At 40.9% G+C, this 27,545-nt stretch overlaps 1 protein-coding gene across 1 annotated transcript in view; it reads right to left on the reverse strand.

The window, feature by feature from the left end:
• Positions 1-684: 684 nt before the first annotated feature.
• LOC104955793 (ATP-binding cassette sub-family A member 1-like) overlaps positions 685-27,545 on the reverse strand; it is a 48,401-nt gene continuing 21,540 nt past the window's right edge. The window contains exons 12-23 of the mRNA XM_010783189.1: positions 25,837-26,042; positions 25,204-25,380; positions 19,302-19,524; positions 15,265-15,486; positions 10,633-10,837; positions 10,187-10,303; positions 9,665-9,836; positions 9,021-9,152; positions 8,357-8,496; positions 7,712-7,849; positions 4,157-4,421; positions 685-700 (exon numbers count right to left, since the gene is read on the reverse strand). Coding sequence (XP_010781491.1) covers positions 685-700; positions 4,157-4,421; positions 7,712-7,849; positions 8,357-8,496; positions 9,021-9,152; positions 9,665-9,836; positions 10,187-10,303; positions 10,633-10,837; positions 15,265-15,486; positions 19,302-19,524; positions 25,204-25,380; positions 25,837-26,042 — 2,013 coding nt within the window. The remainder of the gene's footprint in view (positions 701-4,156; positions 4,422-7,711; positions 7,850-8,356; positions 8,497-9,020; positions 9,153-9,664; positions 9,837-10,186; positions 10,304-10,632; positions 10,838-15,264; positions 15,487-19,301; positions 19,525-25,203; positions 25,381-25,836; positions 26,043-27,545) is intronic.

Genomic DNA, 27,545 nt, shown 5'->3' on the forward strand with positions numbered 1-27,545 from the left:
ATGTTGAATAAATGAATATGCTTGATAATAGACACATTTACTTCTTCTTGTTTCAAATATGAATTACATTTAGTAGAAAGTGTATTATAATGTAGGTTTTGTGATAAAAGATGCACCCAAAGTCCTTTAAAGATAACATAACAAAATCGTTGTAATAATTTGATTCTTTAAATTACCTAAATTGTGTTAAACTAAATCTAAATTATTCCAGGTCTTAGGAGTTTTAAATGATCAATAAACACCTGTACACAATAACTAGACGGCGCGTTGATGGGCACGCTGCTGCATTTCTCTGCAGTCGGAGATCTCCATAACACTTTAATCAAGGATCACTCTGCTAATTAGCATAGTGTTAGCTCTTTAAATTATCAAGGCTAAAGCAGCTTGGTGTAGTATCAGTCTGTGAATGGTGGAGGTCTCCCCCCCCTCCCTTAATTGGATGTTTGAATGCACCAATTTATCCACATAGGAGCATCTAATTAGGTTTTCTTTGACATCACAAACAGCTTACGCAGTTTTGGCTGGGCTTCTAGATTTGAGCCGGATTTAATTGTGGGTTATGGGAACGTTAAAGGCACGTGTTCACGGGGCTGTGAACATATCACCTGCTCCAGAGTTCTGTTGTTGCTGCGTCTCCTGGAGGAGAGTTTCTGGCTGGCTGCTCCTGCAGGAGTCTGTCTGCGGTCAGGACCTCAGGATGCTGCAAAGTGAAAAAGTTTTATATTCCAACACAATTTTAAGAAGCAGAAACAAAGTCATGCATCTTTAAACATTACTGAGAATGCTTTGAAACTTAACTGAAGCTGAACAATATGTTGGGTGTTATCATTGTTTTACTTTACTTTGCATAATGTAAATTAAACGTTGACAGATTATCAGAGAGCATTTTGGCTTCTCCAAATGCAAAATGCTGATGCAGAGATATATTGCTCTGTGTCTAGACCACCTCAAGCTCTTTGCCAGACTGTTTTGACCAGTATTCAACGTACCCTATGTGAAGCGACACTTGTTTTAAATGCCAACAAGACAAAGCTCATGTTGTTCTCCAAAGCAAAATGTAAACCCTTAAACCTCCCTCCTATCACCACTTTACAGGGTTCTGAGATTGAATCTGAGTCTCAATACAAATATTTGTGGAATTGTAATTGACAATTTCCTCTCTTAAAAGCAACATTCAACAACTGGTTGAAAAATGAAGGATACCAACAGGTTATAAACAAGTTCTGTTCTTCTTTCAAGGCCAGAAAGAGACAACATTTATGTCAGTGCTCTTCAGAAACCGTCTACCACTGTCCCTGAGGTTCATACAAGCCTTAAACCCCTTGAACGCACCATTGCTCCTTTTACGCTCGGGATGGATGTTTGCCCTGATCACCTGGGCCCAGGAGTTCAAAACTTTTAATCTCAATCAGATCCGATCAGATTTTGAAATCGCATTTTTTGTGATCCAGGATCAGACAAGTCGGCCAGATTTTGTCCCTGGAGTTCAAAGCAATTCAGGATAGGATCAGCCTGATCCAGATTACGATTTTTCAAGATGACTAGATCCTGAATATCAGTGGTTTAATCCTACCGATCGAAAAATGTAAAATAATACAAGGAAGACAAGAAGACCACATTGCAGACATCTATTTAGACCCTCCAGAAAAACGCGGGCAAAAATCCTTTATTATGCGGGCTAAATTCCTTGATTATGCGATTAAACATGCGGGGTTTTTATGTGATTTTATGCGGTGAAATTGCGGGAAGTTGCGAAATATGCGGAAATATGCTAAATATGCGGGGAAAAAGAATAACAATTTTTTTAAATATTGGGCTGTCTTATTTATTCTCTCTCACAACAACACATCCTGCCACTAACGTCTAAACCCCTTTACTATTCACACACACACACCTCACTCACACACACACACCTGACTCACACACACACACCTCACTCACACACACACACACACCCCACACACACACACACACACACACACACGCACACACACGCACTCACTTCTCCGCCTCATTCCGTTTTCATTTACTCGTTCGTTATCTGACCAGCTTCAATCTTGGTAGGTACTCACTTCGTTTCTTGTAGCCCTTGCGAAAGGGTTTTTGATGAGGTTTACTGCCTCGGTGAATGTGAGGTTGTTTGGCTTTCTTGTCCGCAGCAGCAGAAGCATTTTCGAATGTTTGGAATGAGATCAAGTGGGTCGTCCCGTTCGATTTTCTCTTATGCTCCAACACACAGTTTGCACGGGGTGCAGAATAGATTTCCCCCATTCTTTTTGTTCGTCCGGTAATTGAGATGGATTAGATTGTGTTGTGGCGTCATCTGGGTCGTCTTTCTCTATTGGTGTGAGCTTCCCACGTCATCTCTAACTAGTGTTGTTTAACATTCTGTGATGCGCCGAGCTGATGACGGTCAGGTCAAGACGATCCAACTTTTTTTTTTCTCAACTTTGTGTGGAAAAATGCGGGGATTATGCGACCTTTGATAAATATGCGGTCCTTTTAAAAATCTGCGCCATTTGTCTGATTATCGGATAATTCTGGAGGGTCCTTCTATTGTCCGCAATTACTTTTGAAAGGTGATGCAGATGGACTTTTTTTTGTTGAGGTATTTTTTCTTTAATCCTTAATTACATTTGTGATTGACCATCTTTGTGTGATACTTCATGAGCAAAATTATTCTATGTATCACTTTGGTTTGTGAAAACAACAATAGCACCCCAAACGTGACCAAAAAATGGAAAATGAAAATTGATTTGCATGAAAGCTAAAAATGTGTAATTTATTTCAGAACAAACTTTTGCCATTCTTATTTATATTGAAACATATTTTTAAATAAATGCTTAGTACATTTTGCTTCTGGTAAGTCCACTGGAAATCCCCCCTCTGGTGGATCAGGATCAATCCAGTTTTTTGTCAAACTGTCCCAATCCTGTGTTTTCGGTTTAGAACTACCCGTTTTGAACGATTTGACTCCAGATTAAAAGCTGGATTGCGATTTGCCTGATTGTCGGATCATCAAAGTGATCCTATCCTGTTTTTTGGTTTGGACCTTCCAAAATTCCATCTGATCTGATTCAGATAGGGATTAAAAGTTTTGAATCCTGGGCCCTGTAGACTAAACCATGGTCCATAATCCTTATTTATAGTCTATTCTTTGTTTGCTCTCCACCTAATCTTCCGATTTGTATCCTTGAATAGTATGGTGTCATGGCTTTGGCTTTTGAGGACTTGGTGACACTACTGTCCCTGAAGTCCACACTGAGATGGCGACAGTAAAAGAACCGACAAACAAGAAACGGAACAAGGTCACCTAAACTGAAACACAATTTACGATTAACTCACATTCAGATTTCACCAGACTTCCCTTGCGCATTTTGGCCTCTTCAGCCTCATGTTTTGGTTTTCGCAGCCTGCAACTTAGACTTGGTTCACTCTCACGCTGACACCTCGTTTTCCGCCAGCAGTGGGCTTCCCGTTTAAGGTGACCTATCATGGCAAAATGCACTGTGTACTCTTTATACATGAATAGTGTCCCCGGTGTTCCAGGGAACTCACCACGGAGGAAGTGGCACATCCTGTTCTCTTTTTGCTTCCACCCAAATCNTTTGGAGGGAGTTGAAAGTCAGTGTTGCCCAGCGACAGTCCCAAAACATCACTGCTCTAGAGGAGATCTGCATGGAGGAATGGGCCAAAATACCAGCAACAGTGTGTGAAAACCTTGTGAAGACTTACAGAAAACGTTTGACCTCTGTCATTGCCAACAAAGGGTATATAACAAAGTATTGAGATGAACTTTTGTTATTGACCAAATACTTATTTTCCACCATAATGTGCAAATAAATTCTTTAAAAATCAGACAATGTGATTTTCTGGATTAGTTTTTTCTCATTCTGTCTCTCATAGTTGAGGTATACCTAGGATGAAAATTACAGGCCTCTCTCGTCTTTTTAAATGGGAGAACTTGCACAATTGGTGGCTGACTAAATACTTTTTTGCCCCACTGTATAGGTATGGCCCTACAATATATTATTCAAATATAGCATGATAGGTCTCCTTTAAGTGCCACATTTGTTGGTTATGGTAGATGTAGACTTTGACAAAACTAGTGACAAACAAAAGCATATCATAATGATGGTTCCACTTTGTCAATTGCCAATATTTGGTCTCTTTTGTGTTGAAAAGTGGTCTTCTTACTGTCGGTACATCCTTGACCTGACTCTGAATGATCCCGTTTCTCTGTGCCGCCATCTTGACGCTCCCCTCTCGCACCAGCGTCAGGTAGTAGCCGCTGCCGAAGCACTTCTTCAGGAAGAGCGAGGAACCGCAGCAGCGCATCTTCCCGTTGGCGATGATGGCGATGCGATCCCCCAAGATGTCCGCCTCGTCCATGTGGTGTGTGGACAGGATGATGGTGCGGCCTGAGGAGGAAACACACCAGTGAATGGACTCAGTGAGAGAGAGAAACACTGGATTGCAAATATAATCAAATTAAAGCACAGATTGGAAATTTAAAAAAAGCTCCTCTGAAGCATTTTCCCTCTTTGGATTTTGTTTGTTTTGACAAGAAAATGTGTCTGGGATCAGAAGTGTTCGAATCAAGCCAATATCACAATCTGTCTCTGCATGGTGCTCTCTTATCTCCTCTCTGCCAATTCCACACTGTTTTTACCAACGCGGCAACAAAGCTCCAGAGGAGTGTGTGTGGGTGTGAATCTGGGACAAAATTAAAATGATGATAAAGGCCACACTAAGCCTGCTTTCCAGCGTTTCTGTGAGTCTTATTTCCTCTGTGCTCGGAGACGACGAAAACTGATTGCAATGACAACGACAGCATGTACTGCGAGGCTATTCACAGATGTGCAAATCCTTTAATATCACGCTGTATCAGATAACAAGCGTTAATTATCACGTGCCCCAAACACCAGGACAGAGGGAAGGAGTGTAATTAAGTCTCAGCATGGCTGGGACTCTGCAGTCACTTTTTATGGAGTCACTTTTAAAACATTTAACCTCATCTTTTCATCGTTTAGTGACAAAAAGGAACCCGATTCAACTCAGGCACTTTCAGCAGACTGTGTTAGATTCTATGTGTACGGCTAGTAATGCCACAAAGGTCAACTAAAGATAATAACAGAAGCTTTTTCTTTAGCAATGATGGTGCATGTACACGCTGCTACATTTAGACAGATTTTCAATTTGTGATTAACTTGAACTCCCCATATAGACACTTTTTTTATGCACATCATGTGAGCACATCTAGTTTATCTTCACACTGTAAACATTTCGCACTCTTCTATATCTTTTGCACATTTCTGTCCCATATCAGGCATTCCAATCTCAGAACATGCACTTTTATATCTTCACTTCATTTGGTGTTTATTGCAGAAGGCTGCTGAGCTGGTTAAACCCTCGCAGGTCACATATATCTCGGGGGCACACTCAGACGTCTTCAGCTGCAGCTCCACATTTTGCTTGGCCATCTATTCCTCCTCCTCCTCCTCCTCCTCCTCCTCCTCCTCTTGTGCCCTGTCACCAGCTGATCAGCTAAATCCCTCCTCGGTTAAATATTGTTTGCTTACGCTGTGCCGAGCAAGTCCTCAAGAATAAAACTCCCCAAAAAATCCCCGAGCTGCACAGAACTATTTAGTATAAGGGGGAGAGCGCGCTGCTGATGAGGGGAGGGGGTGAGGAGATATTTTGGACGCTCAAACTCACACATAATTTTCCTCAGGATTTGTTATGCTTTACAAGAGGAAAATCTAAAGGCTCAGCGTCCTCTGAGAGTTTGGAGTAAAATAAATGTGTTTGGACTGCAGACGGCCCACTCAGGTTTTCTGATTTATCGTGTTTTGTGGTGCATTACAGCAGAAAGTGATATATCAAAAGCAGTTCAGGTAAATTGGAATTACTCGCACAGCAAAGAGCGGCTGGAAATGTTCCGTTATTCAGCTTCCTCGCCTCTAAATCAACCTGAGAGGAATGGGTACTACAACCTGGACAGATGTTATGTACTTCTGCAGAAAGATGAATTATTGTGCAACACTTTATTAACTGCCGTCTGTGGAAATCATCCGTCCTTCTATTATCTTGGTTTTTTTTTTAAAGCGGGGGACACTATGCAGGCACACATTCACACTGTGAATATTATTATTAACCTGCACGCTTCAGACTGTGTGAGGGAACCAGAGCAATTCCACGCAGCCATTACGCATTATTTTGTTTCCATTTCAATATAATAAAGAATAAACTGAAATAATGTATTTTACTCAGTGGATGAGATTCAGATATGGTGTAACTGCTTCTGAATGGAGGAAGATACATACAGCTGCAATCAGCATCCACTTAAATACATATAACTTATAGTAGGTTTGCATGCTCTGAAATGATTTTCTTTGCAGCTCTGTTCCTCTCAAAGTGAATCACCTTCCTACATGTGTCAGATGTAATCTCAGTGCTGTACTGTGCCGCTGTAATATTCTGTTTATTGCATTTCAGACGAGCTGCTTTATCTAATTTCACTACACAAGCACTAATTAAATCATAAAATAACTTTACTTCAGAGGTGCTAATTCTTTTTTCACTTCCAAGAAATTTAGTGGGAGAAATCTAGTTTCGTTTGCTGTGTAATCTAAATCTTGTTTGGTTGCTTTTTTGACAAAAATGTCATATTTGTGTGGTGCTTTCCAGCTCAAATAAAAGAGGCCTCTCAGGGAAAGCCAATTCAATCAAAACACTTGTTTGAAAAGCCTGCACGCTTAATTAGCAGTGAAGAGCCAAAATAAGTAGAATGTTCTATAAAAAACACACTCTGTATTGATGTGCCAATTAGAGGACTAACAGGATGTGGGAGTTCTCATTAACGCTGAGTTATCTGTGGAAGTTAATGATGAGCTAATGACAGAGAGGGCGGCATGTCACTCAATGCACATTCAACATTTGGACACGTGTTGAGTTTATGTTGCTGTAATGTCCGTGTCCTGCAGCAGGAGACACACGGTATACAACGCTGACTGATGGAGGACACAATTACAGACTCCGTTGAATAGAAATGTCAATTAAAGCGTCTCAGATTCACTTCTGTTCCAGGACAAATTACAATTTCTGTCCACCCACTGCAGAGAGGCACAGAGTCAATCGGATACTGTCATTACCCTTAGCTCTCCTAATCGAATGTTAATATACACAATACAAGCGCTAAAGTTGACCTGTAGCTCAGCTCTGGTTGGAAAAGTTATTTTTTGTGTTTGTATTTTATTGTTATAATAGTTTTTCCTTTCTTTTCTTGTTCTCTTAATATGAACACTATCAGTAGGTTAGTGTGTATTTATGTTAATTCCTGCTGTAAAATATACAAACTAAAATTATTCACATATATTAAAGGCTGTGAACAACACCATTAGTAAGTTAACGTATATTTATGTTATGTCCTCAAGTAAAGTACCAAAACACATACAAATGATAGCAACACTTAAAGCTGACACTTAAAGCTTACTTGTCCTGAGACAAAGCTCAAGACAAGTAAGATTCAAGACCTTTTTTTAATGCCACTTAGAATAAAATAAGAACGTTTTACTGACCAACAAGTCAGTCCCTCAAGAATAACACATTTTATGCCATATTTCAAAGCCATTAGAAGTAAAAAAAATAACATGTTTGAAGTATTTGTAAGGACGCACTTGAACCCGGCAGAGCGTTGGTTCTTCCTCACCTTGTTTGTATTTGAGCAGCAGGTCCCAGATCCCCCTGCGGGCGTAGGGGTCCACACCCGCTGTGGGTTCATCCAGGATGACGATTTTTGAGCCGCCGACAAACGCTATCGCCACAGACAGCTTCCTCTGCATCCCGCCTGCAACAGAACAACCTCCATCATGTATTATGTCTTAAAGAATAAAGTATTTCCTGTGTTTTTATGACACAATATGGGAACTGATTATATACTAAATGTGTCAGGATGATCGGTTTTTTTCTCTCTTGCAAGAAGATTGATGTCAGAGGAGTAGACACACCTTCCTCGGGTTACTCCAGTCCAAATGCATCTGCTGCAGAGCTAATGTAGTGGAAATGTCGGCATGCATCAGCCTTCAGAGTCATTTTCAGTGATTTTGCTCACAAGTAACCCGTGACCGAGGACAGTTTGTCAAGCTCATGTCCCCCAGACAATGAATTACACAACCTGTGACACACAGGGGCGGTGTGTGTGTGTGTGTGTGTGTGCGGTGCAGCTTCACCTTGCAGCAAAGGGTAATCTGAAGATGATATTCCCTCCCAGCCAGGGGGAATAAATGAATGCACCGAGCACAAAACACATCTAGAATGAAATGTACATCACAGCATAACTTCACCAGACACACACCTGACAGGTTCTTAGCCAGATCCTTCCTCTTGTGCAGTAAACCAACGTCCTCAATCATCTGCTCCATCTCCGTCTGCACCTCCTGGCGGCTGAGTCCCTTCAGACGGGCGTAGAAGTAGATATGCTCCTCCACTGTCAGGCTGGGAAGAGAAATGAACATCAATAGCAATAAAAGAGGCCATCTTCCTGCCACATATTTATGTAAAAGTGTTTGAAGTGTCCAGAACTGTCACATTAATGCAATCCTGCAAGATGATGAGGCTGCTTTTTCTCAAGTGCACGTTTGGAACTGATAGAGAAAAGTGGGATCAAAATATGTCGTGATGTCTATCTGTCTGTGTGCATGCATTTTAACCCTGTTTAATAGAGATGCGTTGACTGTCAGGGATTCATATTAATGAAAGTAATCTGCAGGTATTCAGACGTAATTATGATGTAGGACTTGCAGGTAATCAGTTTGTGCAGAGAAAGAAACCGAAGGGACGCTAAAGGTGGAATGTACGAGTTGGGAACGATGCCATCAGGAGAAATATGATTTTTAGGAGAAAAGAGAAAGGGATAATGATCATGAGACCTCATTATGCACTCTAATGATCTCTTCTTTTAAAAACACTGAAATGAAAGCATGGTTATAGCAGTGTTTAAACTTGCAGATTTCCCTCACTCATTGAACAAGACGTTGTGCTGCGGACACATTCCCAGATACTTCCTGATGGAGTCCATGTCAGACAGGATGTCGTATCCGTTGATCAGAGCCGTTCCCGATGTAGGAGGGAACAGGCCGGTCAGGATGGACCTGCAGAGGAAACACACACACACAAACACACACACTCTGATTATTATTAAGCTTAGAGATGATGCATAACTCCTTTGTAATTATAGAGCTGGAAAGGAACTCAATATACCTACAACTATTTCAAACTTTTTTGGCCAGTCCTCGAGACTTGCATTATTTGATTTCGTTAAAATAATACAATTATGAATAAAAGATTATGTTTTTAGTCTCTCCAAATTGATTTCACATGGAATAAAGTGAATAGCTAATAGCATAAATAAACTATTTTCTTCTTTTTTTGCATGCTTCTTGCTTATGTAACTTTAAAAAGAATAAGATAGTAGCATGTGCATGTTTTCAGTGCTCTGTTATGTTTGGTTAAATTCGCTCAGAGCTTTTTCTTCTCTGCTTCTTAGTCTTACCTACAGTTTGTGTTTTAACCCCCTGTCATCCTAAAACTCTTCCAACCTATTATCCCAATTTCTTTCAAACATGCAGAGCACAACCTTCTAGAGGAGCAACAGGTGACTCACATGGTGGTGGTTTTCCCGGCTCCGTTGTGTCCGAGGAAAGACGTGATCTGATCCTCGTAGAAGTCCATGCTGAGGCCGTCCACCGCCAGCTTCTTCCCCGTCTTGTAGATTTTAACCAGGTTACGGATTGAGACGCCTGCTCTCATATCGGGCGGTGCTTTCTCCAGATACTCTGCAGACACACGCAAACAAAACATGCATACACTTATAAAACATGCCTTCATTATCTTCACAGAAAATGATATATTGAGAGTGACACATTTAAATGAACTTAAAAATACAATTATTTATTTAGAACACTCTGTATTCCTTTAAAAGTGTAACATTTGAAGACACCTCACTCGATCCTCTGAATGTTAATTGGAAATATTTTTTTTTCACGAGTTGCACACCGCTGTTCCTCACAAAGCAACAAACTCCATTTTCACCTGAAGTGACAAATCAGGTGTTGCTGTTTCTTTGCGAGCCGTCGCGATAAACTAACACTTCATTCTCACAGACACACACACACATATTACCTACCGCTGTTTACGGAGGGGTCCTTCAGCGAGGGGGGGGCAGCGGTCGTCACAGAGGCGGTCCCGCACCAGTACGACGCCGTGACGGGGAAGTACCACGGCTTCGGGATCCCATACTGACCTGGGATCAGGTGATATTCACATTTTACTTCAGAAACATGAATTACAGTTCATGTTTCCTCCCTACACATCCTGTCTCTCCGTTATAAAGCATTAAGTCTGTTTGCATGACTGCATCAATATTGAATTTTGATCTCATTCATGTTTTTGTGCAATAACATACATATTCTTAATGACAGGATGACCAATTTGTGTATATGTGTATATCCATATGTAGCCAATGCAAAACTCACATATATTATAAATCCTATATCTCTACTCTGTACATTAACTGAGTTTCTAAGAGAATCATTAGGTGTCAAATGAATCAGCTTTAATAACAGTGCATACCTGGGAAGACGTTCTCGATGTACCAGGTGAGCAGCCAGTAAAAGACGGCGTCGAACAGCATCATGATGATGGAGACGATGAAGGTGTAGCTGTCGCCCTCCTCCGGGCTCTGGAGGATGTTGGACCACTGGATCCCGATGCCTTGCACCTCGTACTTCGCAAAGTTCTCGCAGCCGTACCCGAACGCCACGCAGGACAGCAGACTCTGGAGGATTGACAAGAGCATGGTGGATCGGAAAGAGTGCGAGGAGGAGTTAATGCGTGCATGACTTTAACCAAGCATGGGGACTACCGGCATCTTTTAAATATATTTAATGTACCTAAGATTCTAAATCTTTATTTTTATTAAATGGTATTATTATTATTATTTAATTTGTTATTGTCTTATTTATTTTGTACTTTCTACCGAGGGGGTCATCTGTTGAGTATTTTTAGATTACTATGATTCATTTTTTTGTATTCTCGACTATTTGACCTCCTTGTAATCTTTGAAATCTTATATATCACGTAAACAAAATTATTATTATGATTTAAACTTTCTTTTATCTCCCTAACAGTATTCATTAGTAAGGAATAGCACAAATTCTGCATATATTCAGGTTTAATATAAGTATTTTGAGTCTCTACTGTGACATGTTTCCAAGCTTTAATGTTCACAAAGCTCTTTATTTGTTTTATGGCGCCTGTGCTGCAGCATCCTTTTCACCCTCTGTCTTAAACCAGAGCCCAGCCTAGAGGTAACATTGGGATTTTAGCTTTTTCAGACCGCTAAGCTAACCAGCTCCATATTTTACATCCTGACACGAAAATAGTGTCCATCTGCTCGTCTAATTATCGGCAGTAAAGGAGAAACGTCATTCCAAAGCAACGACTCAGAGGACATAGCATTCAGTGATTCAGGTGATGACTTAATCTGAGCATCGAGGTCACGCTCAGCTGATCGGCAGCGGCAGACAGAAGGAAGCTCAGCTGCTGTAATTGCTGCGCCGGCTTTGTGAACATCTCTCAGGACTTCATTTCAGAACAAAGATGGAGACTGAGCTGCAAACTGAGATTTGTCTGTGCTCTCATACAGTACAGAGGGAAATTGCAAATGATGCTTTTGCCCATGAGACATCATCTGCCGCGGGCCTATCACTCCGCACCGCCAGCTGTTTCATCACGCCTCATTTGCTCACAGCGTTTGTGAAGCTGCAACAATCACGGAGACTGCCTGCCCGGTGTTACACAACCAGGCTGAGGAAGAGGAGCGACCTGCTGCAGAGACACAGACCTCCAGCTTCCTGTTTCCTCTGACAAGCAATCAGCAGACAGTCAGAGAACGAGGTGACAGCAGGGCAACTATCCTTGACCTCGGAATGAATGGCTGACAAAACCACAGCAGCCACTTATATAGCTCCGAGAGGAGGTGGAGGCGGACCAAATAAGCGCCTCACATGAACACATGTCAGATTCATCTGGCTGCAGCCACAGAGCATCGTTAGAGGAAGAGCGATCAGAGGCGCTGTGCAGAAAGTCGTCTCTGACAGCTGCATGACGGACAGGAGCACAACCAGCTCCTGTGTGACGAAGATTGATTTGATAAACTGGAAGAGTTTTTATTCCTGCAGGAACATGTCGGAACAGAAAGTCTGGAAAGTTTAACAACACTGGGAATCGGTTAGTTCATTGGCAGAATATTATTTTGATACTCATAACTACTGAGAGAAAGATCAGCATTGCATTGCGATGAGTAAACTGGTATATTTATGTAGGTCCTTTTTAAAGATAAGATAAGATGTACTCTATTCATCCCAATCTGCTTTACGGACAACATAGACATTGAGAGCCTTGTTGTATTGAATTCCCTTTGTGTTTCTTGCAAAAATAAATATAGTTAATTGTCTCAGTTTATTCTATATTACAAATTATATTAGAAGAGTTGAAAATAATCACACACACCAGAATATTGGCAATTATTTGTAATATACTGAGAGAATAATGAGCAGTGCATTGTGATTAGCACAGTAGGTAATAGTAATGTACTTATGTTGGTCTATTGAGAGTTTCCTAAATAAGAGTGCATTATTAGACATGTTTTAACAAAACCCATATTCTGAAGTGAGCGTCCAGATGTTGAAAAAGCAGGAATCAATTATGACCTGAGCAATATCAAATGATTTTGCAGGAATTAGCATTTTCCTCGGGATTTTTCCAGGACAGAAAGATTAATTGAAAATATTTCCAGAAAACAGAATAGCTCGAGGCGCTCTCTTGTTTCCACCTCGTTCAGAAGTGCAGGTAAAAAAAGATTTAAAAAGTACAGTAGAGAGTGCTAGGATGTGATTCCTGCCTGCAGCTGCTCTCAGAAGCTCTTCTCGTAAATCCAGGTGATCTTTAGAAATTATAGACTTCATTATCAAGGACAATGTGGGGGACAATTTGTATGCCTCGGCACGATGGGGTTTCATCCCAGCTCTGGACACACACACACACACACACACACACACACACACACACACACACACACACACACACACACACACACACACACACACACACACACACACACACACACACACACACACACACACACACACACACACACACACACACACACACACACACACACACACACACACACACACCAGTGATGAAGTGTGAGGATGAACTGGATAGTGGTTTGGTCAGAGGAACATTGCTCATGCTAATTAGAGGAGCAGAGGGAGATCCATCTCACTGTGCAGAGGCAGAGGGAGATGTAAGCGCCGGGGGAGTGTGGAGATTTAAAAAGGTTTGCACTCCTTTATATTTAAAATGCATACATCACCTGCATGCAGAGTGCAAAAGGAAATGGACTGGAAAGAGTGAAATAATGTTTACGGTCAAAGTTATTTCTATTGGATGTCGGTTTGAAGCAGATTTAACAAAGTACAATACATTTGAAAGTGTGTCTATTAGGAAGCCTCAATTATATAGCCTTAAAATGATATATCACAATGTATTTTTAAAGATATTTAATCTACGGTAATCGAAATTTCGTTTTTAGTCCTTTCAGACAATATGAATATTTTTCATTATTTTCATCTATTTATTCAGGCATGCATTTAATTATTTAATTCAATTTCATACATTTAAAAAATAATAATTTGTATGCACTCTGTGGATACAGCTGAATGGTAATGGACATTTTATTAATAAATAATATAATACAAACATTCAGACGGCCCTAGACGACATGCACTTTGATAGATAAAAGCACGACAGTGTTTGCTTCTCCTCGAGTTGATATCGTATTGTTGAAAGGACAAAAAAATAGAAGATAACCGGATGAAGTTTTGGGACGATACACAGCGATGAAGATTCAGGATGCTGTGTCTTTGTGTGCAGAAAGGACAGCGTGAGGACAAATGATAGCAGCAGCTCCATAAAGGTCGCAGAAAGGCTACACTGAAGGTTGAGCAATGGTGCAGCATTTATCTTGATGAGACAGAAGAGGGTGGAGAATCTTCCTCGCTGTGTCCGTCTACTCCCTTCTTTATGTGCGTCCAGTTTTAATAAAGTTCTGCAGGTTTGTGGCAAAATATGTCAAGACAATTGGGAAGCAATGCAGAGTGACAGGATGAATATGTATTCCTAAATGATTGAATGTTTAAAGTTCACAGAAACTCTAAATCCATCTTGCAGATACAACTCATTATCAGAGTTATGCAGAGAGGATGAGGGCAAATCTATAAAGAAATAATTGAGTAGATGAACTTCCTTTCAACATGAGAAACGTTATCAACCGGCACCTGATGGAGTTACTTTGGACTTTGCACACGTCCAAAGTAGTAGTTGTATTTTCATAATTACAAATATCTTTACATTTGAAAACAATTCATACTTTTGCATTTACATTTTGCATTTCCCTGCCACTTAAATAAATGTTTATCTAATCTGTTTTCTTTTTTATTGGGACAACAGAGCACAATCAGCGAAGATTATAAAATTAAAAAATATATATATAAGACATTAATATATGTAAGAATCATTGTACGTGTTCATTTCATTATTTGTACATTTATTTATTTACTTATTTGTGTGGAAATGTATTCATTTATTTATTTTCATTTGTATATATTTTTTTCTTTCATGTTTTATTTGATACTGGAACAATACAGCACAATTGGTCAACATAAAAGAACCATTTTAATTAATTAATTAAATTAAATAACAAAAAAAGATCTTAACCATGTATAACAGTTACATTTTCCAAAGATCTATCCCATTTATCTTCTTGGAATCTAAGAGTACAAGTTCATTTCTCCATAGAGCAGATAGTGTTTATTTTGTTAATAGGAAGAGCAAAAGTTACTTTGGAAAAGTGCATGCATTTATTTTATTATTATTTATGCACAAAACGTTTTTAGGTGGAATATCTAAGGTTGAAATGGCCTACTCCTTTCCAAAAAGGCTTCACATGTGGACAATGCCAAACATGTGTGCATGGTCATCTTATCTTTAATAATCAAACTCAAGTTTGTTTGGATATACAGTAGAGTAAATGGAAAAGGAGCTTTGATTGCCAAAGTGTGATTATCGTGGCTGGTAACATACCTCAGAGTACGGTGAGTATGACAACAGCAGGAGGAGATATTAAAACAGACTCACCACCGCCACCTTGACCGGGAAGCCCATGACGTCCCTCCAGGCGTAGCAGAGGACGTGCGGAAGGTAGAGGACGAAGTAGATGAGGCCGCCGCACGCCGCAGCGAGGTTAGCCTTGGAGAAGAAGACGCTGATGAAGAAGCACTGCGTGACGGTGGCCAGGCAGAACACCAGCAGGAAGACGAAGATCACCGAGGGGTCGCTGTACTGCAGAACCTTACCGTACTGACACAGGAAGCAGACACATGACACTGAAGCAAACACTTTGGAGTTTTAGTCGAGGAGATTGGAGGAAACAGATTCAGAAAGTGTGATTAAAGATGATTATTTGAGGAGGAGGCAGAGTAAAAGAGTTTTAAAAGGGTTCAAATAGGATTTTGTGTGAAACAACCCAACATGAAACTCTGTTACTGTGCCAGTTTGAAGGAGGACCCTGCTCTATTTTTACTGAGTTTAAATCTGGAGAGTCCCAGTTTGGAAAATTATGCTTTTTGATGCAATTATGATTAAAACCTCGTGATTTAAACGTGTTTTCCTCATTAACATAATGTCAGACTGAAGTCTCTGCAGAAGTAGAGCTGGGTCCTCCTCTAATCGATGGTAAATCATGTCACCTTCAGGACGAGAGCGAGGAGCACGGCGCTGAGGGCCAGCGGCAGCAGGCTGGACACCGCCCAGCTCAGCCAGTAGATGGCCCCCCGCAGACCCATGATCCTCACCGTCTCCTTCAGACGCGCCTCCTTCTCCGCCACGATGCCCTTCACGATCATGGCCACTGAGTAGATCCAGGCTAACGTCATGTATAAAGGCAGAGACTGGGCCAGAGAGCGCAGGAACCTGGGGGGGGGGGGGAGCCGGGGGCAGCTTATAACGGGGGTCTGGAGGATGACTCGTGGAACACCAATGCTCATGTGCAATACCGTTAACTCTTCATTACCTTACATAGTTTGTTAATGTTAGCGGCTCATCTGTAGTTTATATATTAGCCTGCTGTAACTCCTAGACTTGTTAGGTTTGCAATGCATCCTGGTACATGTAGGCATTGCACATCAGAAGCAACATAAACCTGGGTCTGGAGTATGGCTGCTGATGCATATTTGTTTTCTGCCAGCTTGAAGATTACATCTAAAGTTATGTGTCTTAATCGTTATATTTTAATAATAATATAATATAATCATATATAATTTGTGTTCATTATTTATTCATTTTGTCTCCAGGTTTTGTTTTCATCTCTCCTTTAACAGCACCTGCACTTGCGTTATGTTTTTTCTCCTGTGGCTGTTTCTTATTTTAAAAGTTATACAAAAAAGACACTGAAATATGCCTGACCGCTGTGTAAAGCCACATTTGATCTACATGCTCATTTGATCCTACTGTATGTTCATATAGATCACATTGATTATCACTGCTGTCACAGAGAGGCTTCGCTGTGCAGACTGCATCTCCTGGCTGAGATCTCATCACATCCATAAGCTTCCTGATTGTAATGATCTCTGCGTGCAGTCACATCTCCATGATCCTCCTGCTGATTTCCTTGTCCAGAGGAGAGGCATTCAGACACACATGGTGTTAGGCGCACCAGGAGGAAACTGACACACTTCTCACCACAGTGCTGATAAAAAGAAAAGCTTAAAATGTACAAATACAACTTCTGAATATATGTAGGCATGTTGTTTGAAGTGTGTCTGCACTTGACTCAGAAGATGGGGGGGGGGGGGAGGAGTGTGTGGGAGAGGAATGGGATGTTAAGTTTGAAAGTAAATGTAATGTTCTAGCAGCCTCACATTTCTGGATCAATAGCGTCTAATTGCATTAATTAGTTTTAGTCCTGTGTGCATGAGTGATTGATGACACGTCAATAACACAGAGGAGGTCTCTGTTGTTGTGCACGACTAATTCATCACATTTTAATGAGTTTCAAAGCATTTGGAGGATGTGTCAAAACAAGGACACCCTGCAGCGTGTGTGTGTGTGTGTGTGTGTGTGTGTGTGTGTGTGTGTGTGTGTGTGTGTGTGTGTGTGTGTGTGTGTGTGTGTGTGTGTGTGTGTGTGTGTGTGTGTGTGTGTGTGTGTGTGTGTGTGTGTGTGTGTGTGTGTGTGTGTGTGTGTGTGTGTGTGTGTGTGTGTGTGTGTGTGTGTTGTTGATCCTCAGTGATCTGTTGGTTATTAATAAAAACAGATTCCAGAACAATAGAAGGTAGTCGCTGCTATAACAGAAGAGACCGAGTGCACGGGATCAGGTGTCGGTGACAGAAGCGTTTGTTGTCACACCTAATCCAGATACAGCTTTATGATAATTGCCTTTTGATTTGCTATTATTATTAATGCGATGAGAATGGCTGTGAAATGATCACTTAGAGCGGGCCTGTGATCTGAATACACATCCTCCAAGGCTCTGCTCTAACTCAATTTATTGTTGTTAATGTTTACAAACGGCTGATGGCTCCAAACACATCATGCTGATGGGAAATTACATTTCACCCAGCTGTTCAAATATCATTTTATTTGCCAGCCGCATTTCCTAATTAAACTGCAAAAAATTGATTAGGCCGATCGAGAATAACAATCCTTTGTATGTCGTTTACAACACTTCAGAACAAGGAGCTGAAGGATGTGCTGCAATAATAATAATAATAATAATAATACTGCATGCAACTTGAAACAACTACAACGTGTTCAAGTAATAAGACTTAATGTTGGTCACATTTTCTGGGATTTGTTTGTGCAGTGATGGATGATGTTAGGAGCATTAGATGATCGCGCTCGACTGTATTATGCATCATGAGCGTGATGAAGCTCAGATAGCCTTGCTCGTCTTCACTATTGTTCTTCACTGTTCGGCCTGCGTGCGTATATTATGCATGAGCTCAAAGGCTGCAGAAATATATCTACTATCAGACTTTTCTTTTAGTCAGCACGGGAAAAGGAAATATTAATCATGTTTGGCTATATCTCTGACACATAACCCAGGAGTACATTCATCCTACTTTTTCTCACAAATCAGAGCCGTGTATATTCAAGTTATGAACATACGGGATGTAAAAGGTGCAAAACTAGAGCGGGAGAAAATGCATTTTCATGTCATTCAGTCCTCCAATGATATGAAGCACCAAAGAAGAAGAAGTGATGCAATTAGAGGAAATAAAAGGGCAAAAACGGAGCAGTGATATTAATTTGACTTAATTGCAGTGTTGCTTCCATGCTCAATTAATTACACTGAAGAGGCTGATTTGAAGAATTAAGGGTAATGATTTGATTCTGTGCTCATTAATTGGTAATGATTAATAACAGCGAAAAATACCAAAACACAAAGCATGAACAATCCTCTGTCCAGAGCAGCAGATTTATATTTCCCTGCTTCTCAGACTACAGGAAATAAAAACTCTGACTTTCTGTAGAGTTCTTCTCCTGAATGTACCAACATTTAGCATAGCATAATGCCTCGTTGTGCATATTTTAACAAAACATTTCATAAATAAAAAATGTCTTAAATGTAAACTATCAAAAGGGGAAGTTTCACTATTGCTCCCTGTAGTGTCCCTCTCAAATTCAACGTTTCAATACACAACGATGCAGCTTTGTTGGTGTTATAACTCTCCAAAATGGACATTTATGAAAAATAAGTGGCTATACTTTGTCAAAGGGTCAAATGTGACAAAAAAGTATTGGTTGCATGTATCTTAGAGGAAACAAAAACATCCTAAATCCATATTTAGGAGTTCATTTGACTAACTTTGTCTATTTGTTTGACTAAAGTTAGCGTTAGATAATGATATATTTGCATATTTAAAATAACATAAGTTAATGTAAATACTGAACTTGTGATATCTATTCGTTACATTTTATTTATTTATTTATTCACCTGTTGTGTCCACTTTAAATCAAAAATGATTTTATGCATTATAAAGATGTTATACTTCTTCAAAAGTCAATGAAATAGTAGACCTTTAGTGCAAAACAAGTGGCTAGCTTTGAGCATTATATTGACACTGCATGCTTTGTGTTTGGGCATCTGCGCTGAGTGTCTCCTCTCCACTGACCTTCACCATGATGCTTATGAGAGCACATGGCACCGTGAGCAGAACCATGTTCTCGAAGAACGTAGCGGCCCACAGGGCGCCGTTCTGAATGCCCACGGCGCGCAGCACCTCCTTCAGGCGGAGCTCCTTCTCCAGCACCAGGTCTTTGATGATCATGCACACGGTGTACATGAAGGCCAGCACCAGGAACATGGGAAGGATGCCTCCGATGTTCTGGATGAAGCTGGACAGAGCAGCAGAGAGGTGAAGCAACAAGGCAATACGAGGTCCTGAAATGCCTCTGTGTCTATTTTTTAAGTTTGGAAGTACTTGGCGTGAGAAAGTAAGACAAAAAGCTCATATTTTCAGATGTGGTCAAACATGTTAATTTCATAGATAAACAAAGTTACAGCTGGAATCAGACACGTTTGGTCAAAGATGGCCGCCATTTATACAGGCCATACCAGAATGCCAGTTTCATATTCATGTCTCAGATGAACGTAAATGCTGAAAACTATCAACAGCACAGAGACATTGCCGCATCACCTTGGGCTAACGGTGAGTTTGATGAGCTTTTTACTATTTTACAACATTTGAGGGGAAATAAAGATGAATTGATAATAAAGATAATGGCCCTAAACAAAAAGAGAATCAGCTTTTTACACGCTTACTTTATTTTAAAGGTTGTCTTTTGCAATATTACCCTGTACGTGCTCAGGTTTGGGAAGAGAGAATCATTTTCTAATGTTTTCAGCGTGAGGGACGATGGAGACGATGGAGTCGTATCCGCGGACTCGCTGCCTGCGAGGCGTTTTTATCGTCACGCTGAGCTAACCTTCATAAACCTGGTGCATCAGCTCAATCAAACATTTAGTGCTGCAGCGCTGCCAGACGTGATGTATGATCGGAGGCTGTTACTACACAATGAGGCGATATTAAACCAGATTCATAATGCCACCAAAATGCCATGTCAATATCTTCTCCCCAGGCAATATAACAAAGTGCTTCCTGTGCTTTATTAGACAGTGAAGGAGAGACACCAAATAGATTTTGACAAAGTATAGATTTTTACATCTCACTGTGCTCGCATTCCATAAATACTGACTGTGTAATGCAGGCAAAGCTCTCACACACACAGAGACACAAAGTAAATGCTATTTAACATCTAGCACGTTCATGAAACTACTTTCTCTTTTAATTATGGCTAAGGCCTTATTGCATCGTATCCCCTTTAATTGCTCTTAAACTTGCAGATTTGTTTTCTTTTTGCAGAAGTCTACGGTGGCCAAGAGGTGCAAATGTGCTACAGCGGCCCCAAACATTTCCATCAGGAAAAACGCTGCAGTTTAATAAAAAATTCAAAAACACAAATGCGACCAAAAAACATGCAAAAGGAGAAACTTCTTCACCAACATGACGAAACATAAAGACAAAATGAAAACAAGCAACACTAGAAGGGATTATAAAGTTGGCCAACTGTCACTGTTCTCATAGTTGTATTGGTTTCGGCAGTATATTTGACTAGGTTAGTTTGTAGCGAGCTAGCTTACAGCAGATCTGCAATAATACGGGAAGGAATCATGCGATCACATTAAAAGAACTGTGACAGTTAGCAAACTTTATTATCACAGAATCTCCACAAGCACTCCGGTCCCAGCTGTGTGCGTCCCTTTTTAGTGACCCCTGGTTTCCGTTGTGTTTGCAGTGTTTTGCTAATGCAAGCTTTTAGTAAACGCTGTGCATGTTTCGTCAAGTTTGTGCAGATGTTTCTTAATTTCCATGTCTGATGGCACATTTGTGTTTTGGGCCAACGTAAGAGACGGCCATTTTGAATCAGTCATTTAATTTGCCCTTTGAATTGCCTTGTGTTGAAAGGTGCTATATAAATAAACTTGCCTTGCCCTCATTTATTTTCAAATACGTTTCCTTTTCAAATTGATCTTTGTAGTCTCCTACTGTGACTGCTTTTATTCTCGTGGACAATATTTCTGGAAGCCAATTCACTCATAATGATATGATGTATTAGGAAAATAATGTTTTGCATGGAGAGGTTTGTCAGTAACTGCAAACACACCAAAGAGATGAAGTGAGTTCCAGTGAAAGCCAGAGGAAGTTCATTTCAAAGAGAGAAAGACAGACTCTTTTTGGAGGACACTTCCCCGGCCCTCGAGGGATGGATCACTTTCAAACGAGGACTTGATTAGCTGCAGGATGGCACAGAGTTTCCAGACCCAGAGCGACTAAAACCACAATCTGTTACGAGATTAGAAGCAGAAGAAAAGTGCCTCTGAGTCTGGAAACTTGAAATCAATATGATTTGGCAAATAAAGCTACATTAGCACCTCTAGTTGTGAAAGCATCAGGTTGAATGCTAATTAAGGGTTTATCTGGATAACATCTATGTAACAGCTGACAGACGATAGGTGGTGGGGGATCAGTGATGCACGGCGTGTCTGACACTGACAACCTTGCCACCAGATGCTCCTGAATTATACATCGCTGATCGATCGAGGTGCTTAAGTAATAAAAGTCCCTGCAGGTCTGTGTTAACATCAACAGCCTGACCTACATTTAGGGACGCTGGAGGACTGATTCTCAGGAAATAAAGACGAGAGAGGAGAGAGCAGACTCCCACAGGACGGAGGGCTATTCTAAAGAAATCTCATTCTGAGCAGATATACCAAAAATACCTGCTGGCTGCAGACGGGCACTCATTGAAGGGAGCAGACTTTATTATTCAATATGCTGCTAGAAATGATTGCTCAAGGAACATGTGGTTAAGGGATAAAGAGTCCTTTGTTGTTTGAAACCTCATATTTATAAAAGGGAGGCAACGTTTGGAGAAAGAGCTAAATACACATTGAAAATCAGCCTTACAAAAAGAATATAAATTAAAATAATGATGACTGCAATATCAGATCAAGTTAAAAAAAACATGAAGGCATCAAGTGTAGCACAAACTGAGAAAATATTTAAATATCTTTATCCACATTTTCTAGTGAAAAATTATTCGACATTTAATCATAGATCCACCAGAGCTTTATGGGCTTATTGATTAAACGGATAAATGAACAAAGATAAACGTCCGGCTTTTGTGATCAACCTGTTGATAGGCTACACATCGCCAGCATTGTGACCATTAAGCATCCAAATAAACATGTATATCCCTATTATTCTCTAATATCAGCATGGATAAACACTCTTTATAAAGCTGTATTTGCAGTAGATGATACGCCTTTTTTCCAGGAACATTGTCCCTCCTGTGCATCACTTCTGCACCGAGCCCAAGGCATGAAACAGCTGATTTTATCTTGTTATGAGCTTCAGATGTCCCAAATATTATCCAACATGTCACCCACTCTGAGTGCAAGCAGTGCACACATGAGGTTAATTACCATATCCCCTCTCTCATCCTGAACCGAGCTCACGCCCACCGCAGCCTGCATCGCGTCTCTCTGAAAGCAGCCTCAGATCTCACACCAAGCGTCTGATGTGCAGCACAGCATCAGTTCCTAACAAGAGATGCTCTGATTCATCCTCCGTGGGCAGGGGGCCGCTGATAAAGAGCCGTTTATGAGCTGTCGGCCTTGCAGGGGTCAAGCTTTATCCCCCCCATCATTATCATCTCTGTGTTCAATGTGAGTATGAAGACCGAGGACGCCAACACCGCTTGGTTATCTGCGGCTGGAAATGCCAGCAGGGTCAGTGGTGTTGAAGAAGCTCAGATTGTTCGAAGCTCATCGGGAGCAGAGAGGAGGAAATGAGCAACGCACAAAAGAGGAAATCATCTCAGAGGCGGGCGTGATGACGAGCGTCCAGGTCAGAGCAGATAGTACGGCCTCAAAGTTTATCAGAGAGGAGGAAATATTGTTTCTGTGAGATGATAAAGGATGGCAAACTAATAACAGTTTTCTGAGCTAAGTGCTAAATATTTCAACAACTGTCGAAAAACGACCTGCCGTGTCCAAAATGAATAAACTTCCTTTTGCCAAGAACTGTGACTGCAACCACATTTTCATGTGTCCAACTCTTCTATTAAGAGTGTTTGCATGTATGATATTTCTCACATTTTTCAGATGGTAAGAGCATTTTAAACTAATAAAGTAACTTGATGCTATGGTCAAGTTATACCTGAAGCACAATCTCTATTCCTTCTTCAAGGGGACATGTTCTTGTCATGCTCAGGTTCATATAAGTATTTAGAGCCTCTATTCTGACACGTCTCCATGATATAATGTTCAAATGATAGGGGTGGGGGGTGGAGAAGACCATTAACATGCACACAAACCTAAATAACGCACTACATGAAAGGGAAAACCACAAAACGCAGAATATGGCCTCTTTAAGTGTAAAATAATCACCACAGAGGTTTTCCCATCATGCATCTTTCCTTTATGTGATTCCGCTCTGTGTATTATTTATGAATGAAATAGCCATTTTAAAGTGTTAATCATTAATAGAAATGCCCAAACCGCTTTGCAGGAGGAAGACCCAATGGTGTCGCGGCCGCAACTCCAATTTATCTTCTGTAGTAATGAATCCTTTGTGTTAGGAAGACGAGGCAAATAAGCGGATTTAATGGCGACAATGAGCTGCACCTGACGACGCAGCTGATACAATGTGGGAGAGAGTACTCCCTGACTTCAAGATGGAAGGATTCATTGCTTTGGGTAATACAAAGTGCCAAAACTGCTCAGATTTAAACACCTCCACTGGGTGCAATATTTATTGTAACATCCTTCAATTAGTACTTCTGAAACTATCCTCCTACCATGCATGCCAAACCAAGTGCACACGATGAAATATGTGCATTTAACAACGTTTAAAACGCAGCTGAAGCATGAAGTGCATACTATTACATCTTTAAGCAGCAATGGAAATATATACCCGACAGAAAGTGCGCCGTAGATGTGAATTAAATCAATATTAATATTCAATTCACATCGGTTCAAATGCATCTTCAATCTGAAGTCATGTGTCTGTAGAATATGTTTATCCAAATAACCTGTTCTGCAGATTCTGTGTGATCCAAAGCAAATCAGATTTTTAAATGAGCTCTCTCTAATCTCTGATTGTGCGTTTCCCCCACAGGGAGAGGATATTCAGTGTCTTCTGGAAGGGGCGTGTTGTGTTGTCGGACTTACATCTCCTTGGTAATTATCTTTTCCTCTGGATGGGCTTTCCCCTTTATTAATGGAGATCATAATGTTGTGTGTGGATGGGAGTCATTTCCACACACTGAGGAAATCTGAGGAAGATTAAGAGTGATACGCCGTTGTGTGTGTGTGTGTGTGTGTGTGTGTGTGTGTGTGTGTGTGTGTGTGTGTGTGTGTGTGTGTGTGTGTGTGTGTGTGTGTGTGTGTGTGTGTGTGTGTGTGTGTGTGTGTGTGTGTGTGTGTGTGTGTGTGTGTGTGTGTGTGTGTGTGTGTGTGTGTGTGTGTGTGTGTGTGTCCAACATGATATCAGAGGAGAATCTTGCTCTCCTTTTGTCTAGGATAAAATGCCGCAGAAACGGGAGGAAGCTAGGGACTCGCCGTGGTTGCGTAAATAATTCAGCATCCATCAACTATTCAGGAATTTCCTGTGGTTTGACTCAAATCAATAGTATCTCCTTCATTCCTTTCCCCTCGCTGACCCTTAATGATTCCACTCTCCTGTTACATTTTTATTACAGTGACATTATTACGGCAGTCCTCTACCTCTGCCCCTCCTCTGCGATCGGATATTAAAGAAATGTACGCCAGACAAATAAGAGGAAGTTTCCGCGGGGAAATCTGAAGGCCTAAGTGACTGATCAGACTATAACTCATGTACGTGGCGGCGGTGAGTGGCACCTCCCCGGAGAGCGCACTGTTTTATTGCTGTAATGCCTCCTTCCTCTGGCGCTAATCACACGGCTGTCAGATAGCGGCTCTGTACTCACCCGTCATCCACGTAGCACGGGTAGGGCATCTGCTGCGCGAACACCCCAAGCGGCTGCGTGCTGGGGGTGTGCGCCCGGATGATGCCGTGGTCCATCATGTCCTGCAGGTAGGAGAAGCCTCCCCAGATGTAGCGCAGGTCGTTAAGGGGGTTGTCCCGGGCCCCCGGAGACCACGACCTTATTAAAAAAGAAACACCATGATCCGTCTCGGCAAAGGGTAAACTAGAAGCAGTCAGAAACACTGCCAGGAGGTTTATAGAGGAGACATGTCATACAGGAAACTTTCAAAGACAAAAGAAAACATCAGAAACATCCAGAATTCTTCATGTTAGGGATTAAAAGGAATACTTTGAAAAGTTGCTGGTTGCTTGAAGAAATAAAAAATTCTTAGAGTCTTACCTTTAAAATTATAGCAACACTAATTCTAAATCCACAGTTTTAGAGGATAACCCCTTAAGTGATACTGATGGCAATACAGTATTAATTGATACCGTTTCTTTTCCTACTTGTTAACGGAAGCATTCAGACGCACAAAATCAAATCTTCTCGTTATACACAATTTGAAATGTGTCAAATCAGAGAGAGTGAAAACAGAAGCAGGATGTTTCTGATACGAGAGGTTCAGTCACACACCTTTCCTTTATGTTGGTGGTGCCCTCGGCCTCGTCGATGTCCATACGGATTTTGTACTTGACGTAGGGCGGGGGGAGGCTGGCGTTGGGCTGCAGGTTCTCAAACACCAACCCGGCCCAGTACGTCTCGTTCTCCAGGAGCTCCTGCGCTCTGCTCAACAGACGGCTCTCAGTGGGGACCGCCTCAAACTTATTGAGGTCCAAACACTGCCAACAGAGGTACCACAAATGACAGATTAAGCAGGTTTCATACAAATCAACAGAAAAGGGGATAAAGCAGAGTTATGCACGGACTCCCTGACAGACTGGCAGATGGATATTTAGAGAAAAGCATCACTCAGACTAACAGAGATCCAAATTATGTGGCGCTGCCAGAGGGGAGGGGGGGGGACATGTTTTGGGCTTCAGCAGAGACAACAAATGAGATACAGCCTCGATCTGCAGACTCGTCCCGGCTTCATGAAAGGATAATGAGCAAGGCATTCTGGGAGGCAGTCTCACCTGACAGCTGTCCACACAGCCCGGCCGCTGCAACAGTTTTATCATGTCTCCCCCAGGACCCCCCCCTCTCTGAGCTATATCAAGCTGCAGCGGTAAACAAAATATCACAGCAGCAGCAGCATCCCTCAGTTATAACGGTCACACAGTTTGGACAGAGCTGAGCGAAACATATGGATCATAATCCAGGCTGCAGGAGTTGGACAAAATAACTTGTTGGTACTTATTTTCACTGATACTGCAATTAGGATATGACCATTTTTAGCATCTTTATTGTCATAACTATTGAGAGATATTCATGGTGTGATTACTATAGAGAATCTGTACCAAACAAAGATATGTTTCCAGTTCGTAAAATAACTTCTGTAGACTGGGACTTTTCTATTGAAATCAGATATTTTAACATGTTGCCTGTTACTAAATATTACTATAGTGCAATGCAACCTTTTTATTGTGTATTTTTAAGTCTGGCGCAATGATACATTTCATAATACAGGTGTAACAATTCAACATATAAAGTCTTATTTTAGGAAAACCTTTAGTGTATTAAAACCATCACAGTCCAGTAACATGCAACACCACAGCAATACTTTTTCAATCTTTCACTAATATTTGCATGTTTTTGAGACAGTTATCATAAATATAATGACACCATACTAAAAGGAATATATATTTTCGCAAAATAAAAAAAAAGCATTAGGGCAGTGTCATCTGAATCTAGTAATGGTAATGCTGCATTTACTAACCTTATGTCCATTTTTCATTAAATAGATTCCACCATCTCAATATCTTAACCCTAGGGTGATTGTGGCTGTTACGTAGTGCGGTTGCATTTCAATGGGAGGATTTTTGAGGATGTCACCTTGTGTGACAGCCTCTTCCTCTGTATGAATGGGTGTGACTTGTACATTGAGGAGTCTTAAAGGTCGTTTAAGCTTGTGATATAAAAACAGAGGGTTCTTCAGCCAATCAGAACATGGACTCAGATAGTTATTAAAATGCTAGTATGTATTAATTCAAGGACACACATTTCTGCTTTCAGGCACCTATTAGCAACAGGCTAACTAGTATTGAACAAATGTAGACACAGCACGCTCTCTCTAAGGAGGCATTGTTTGTCAGTAAGATTAGTGATGCATATGAACATGTGACTGATTTTCATATGCTCTCTAGCAGAAACTCGTTTATATAAGGCTTCATTTACTCAACTAT

This window comes from Notothenia coriiceps, unplaced genomic scaffold (assembly GCF_000735185.1).
Source record: "Notothenia coriiceps isolate Sejong01 unplaced genomic scaffold, NC01 NC01_scaffold00000661, whole genome shotgun sequence".
Classification (NCBI taxonomy): domain Eukaryota; kingdom Metazoa; phylum Chordata; class Actinopteri; order Perciformes; family Nototheniidae; genus Notothenia; species Notothenia coriiceps.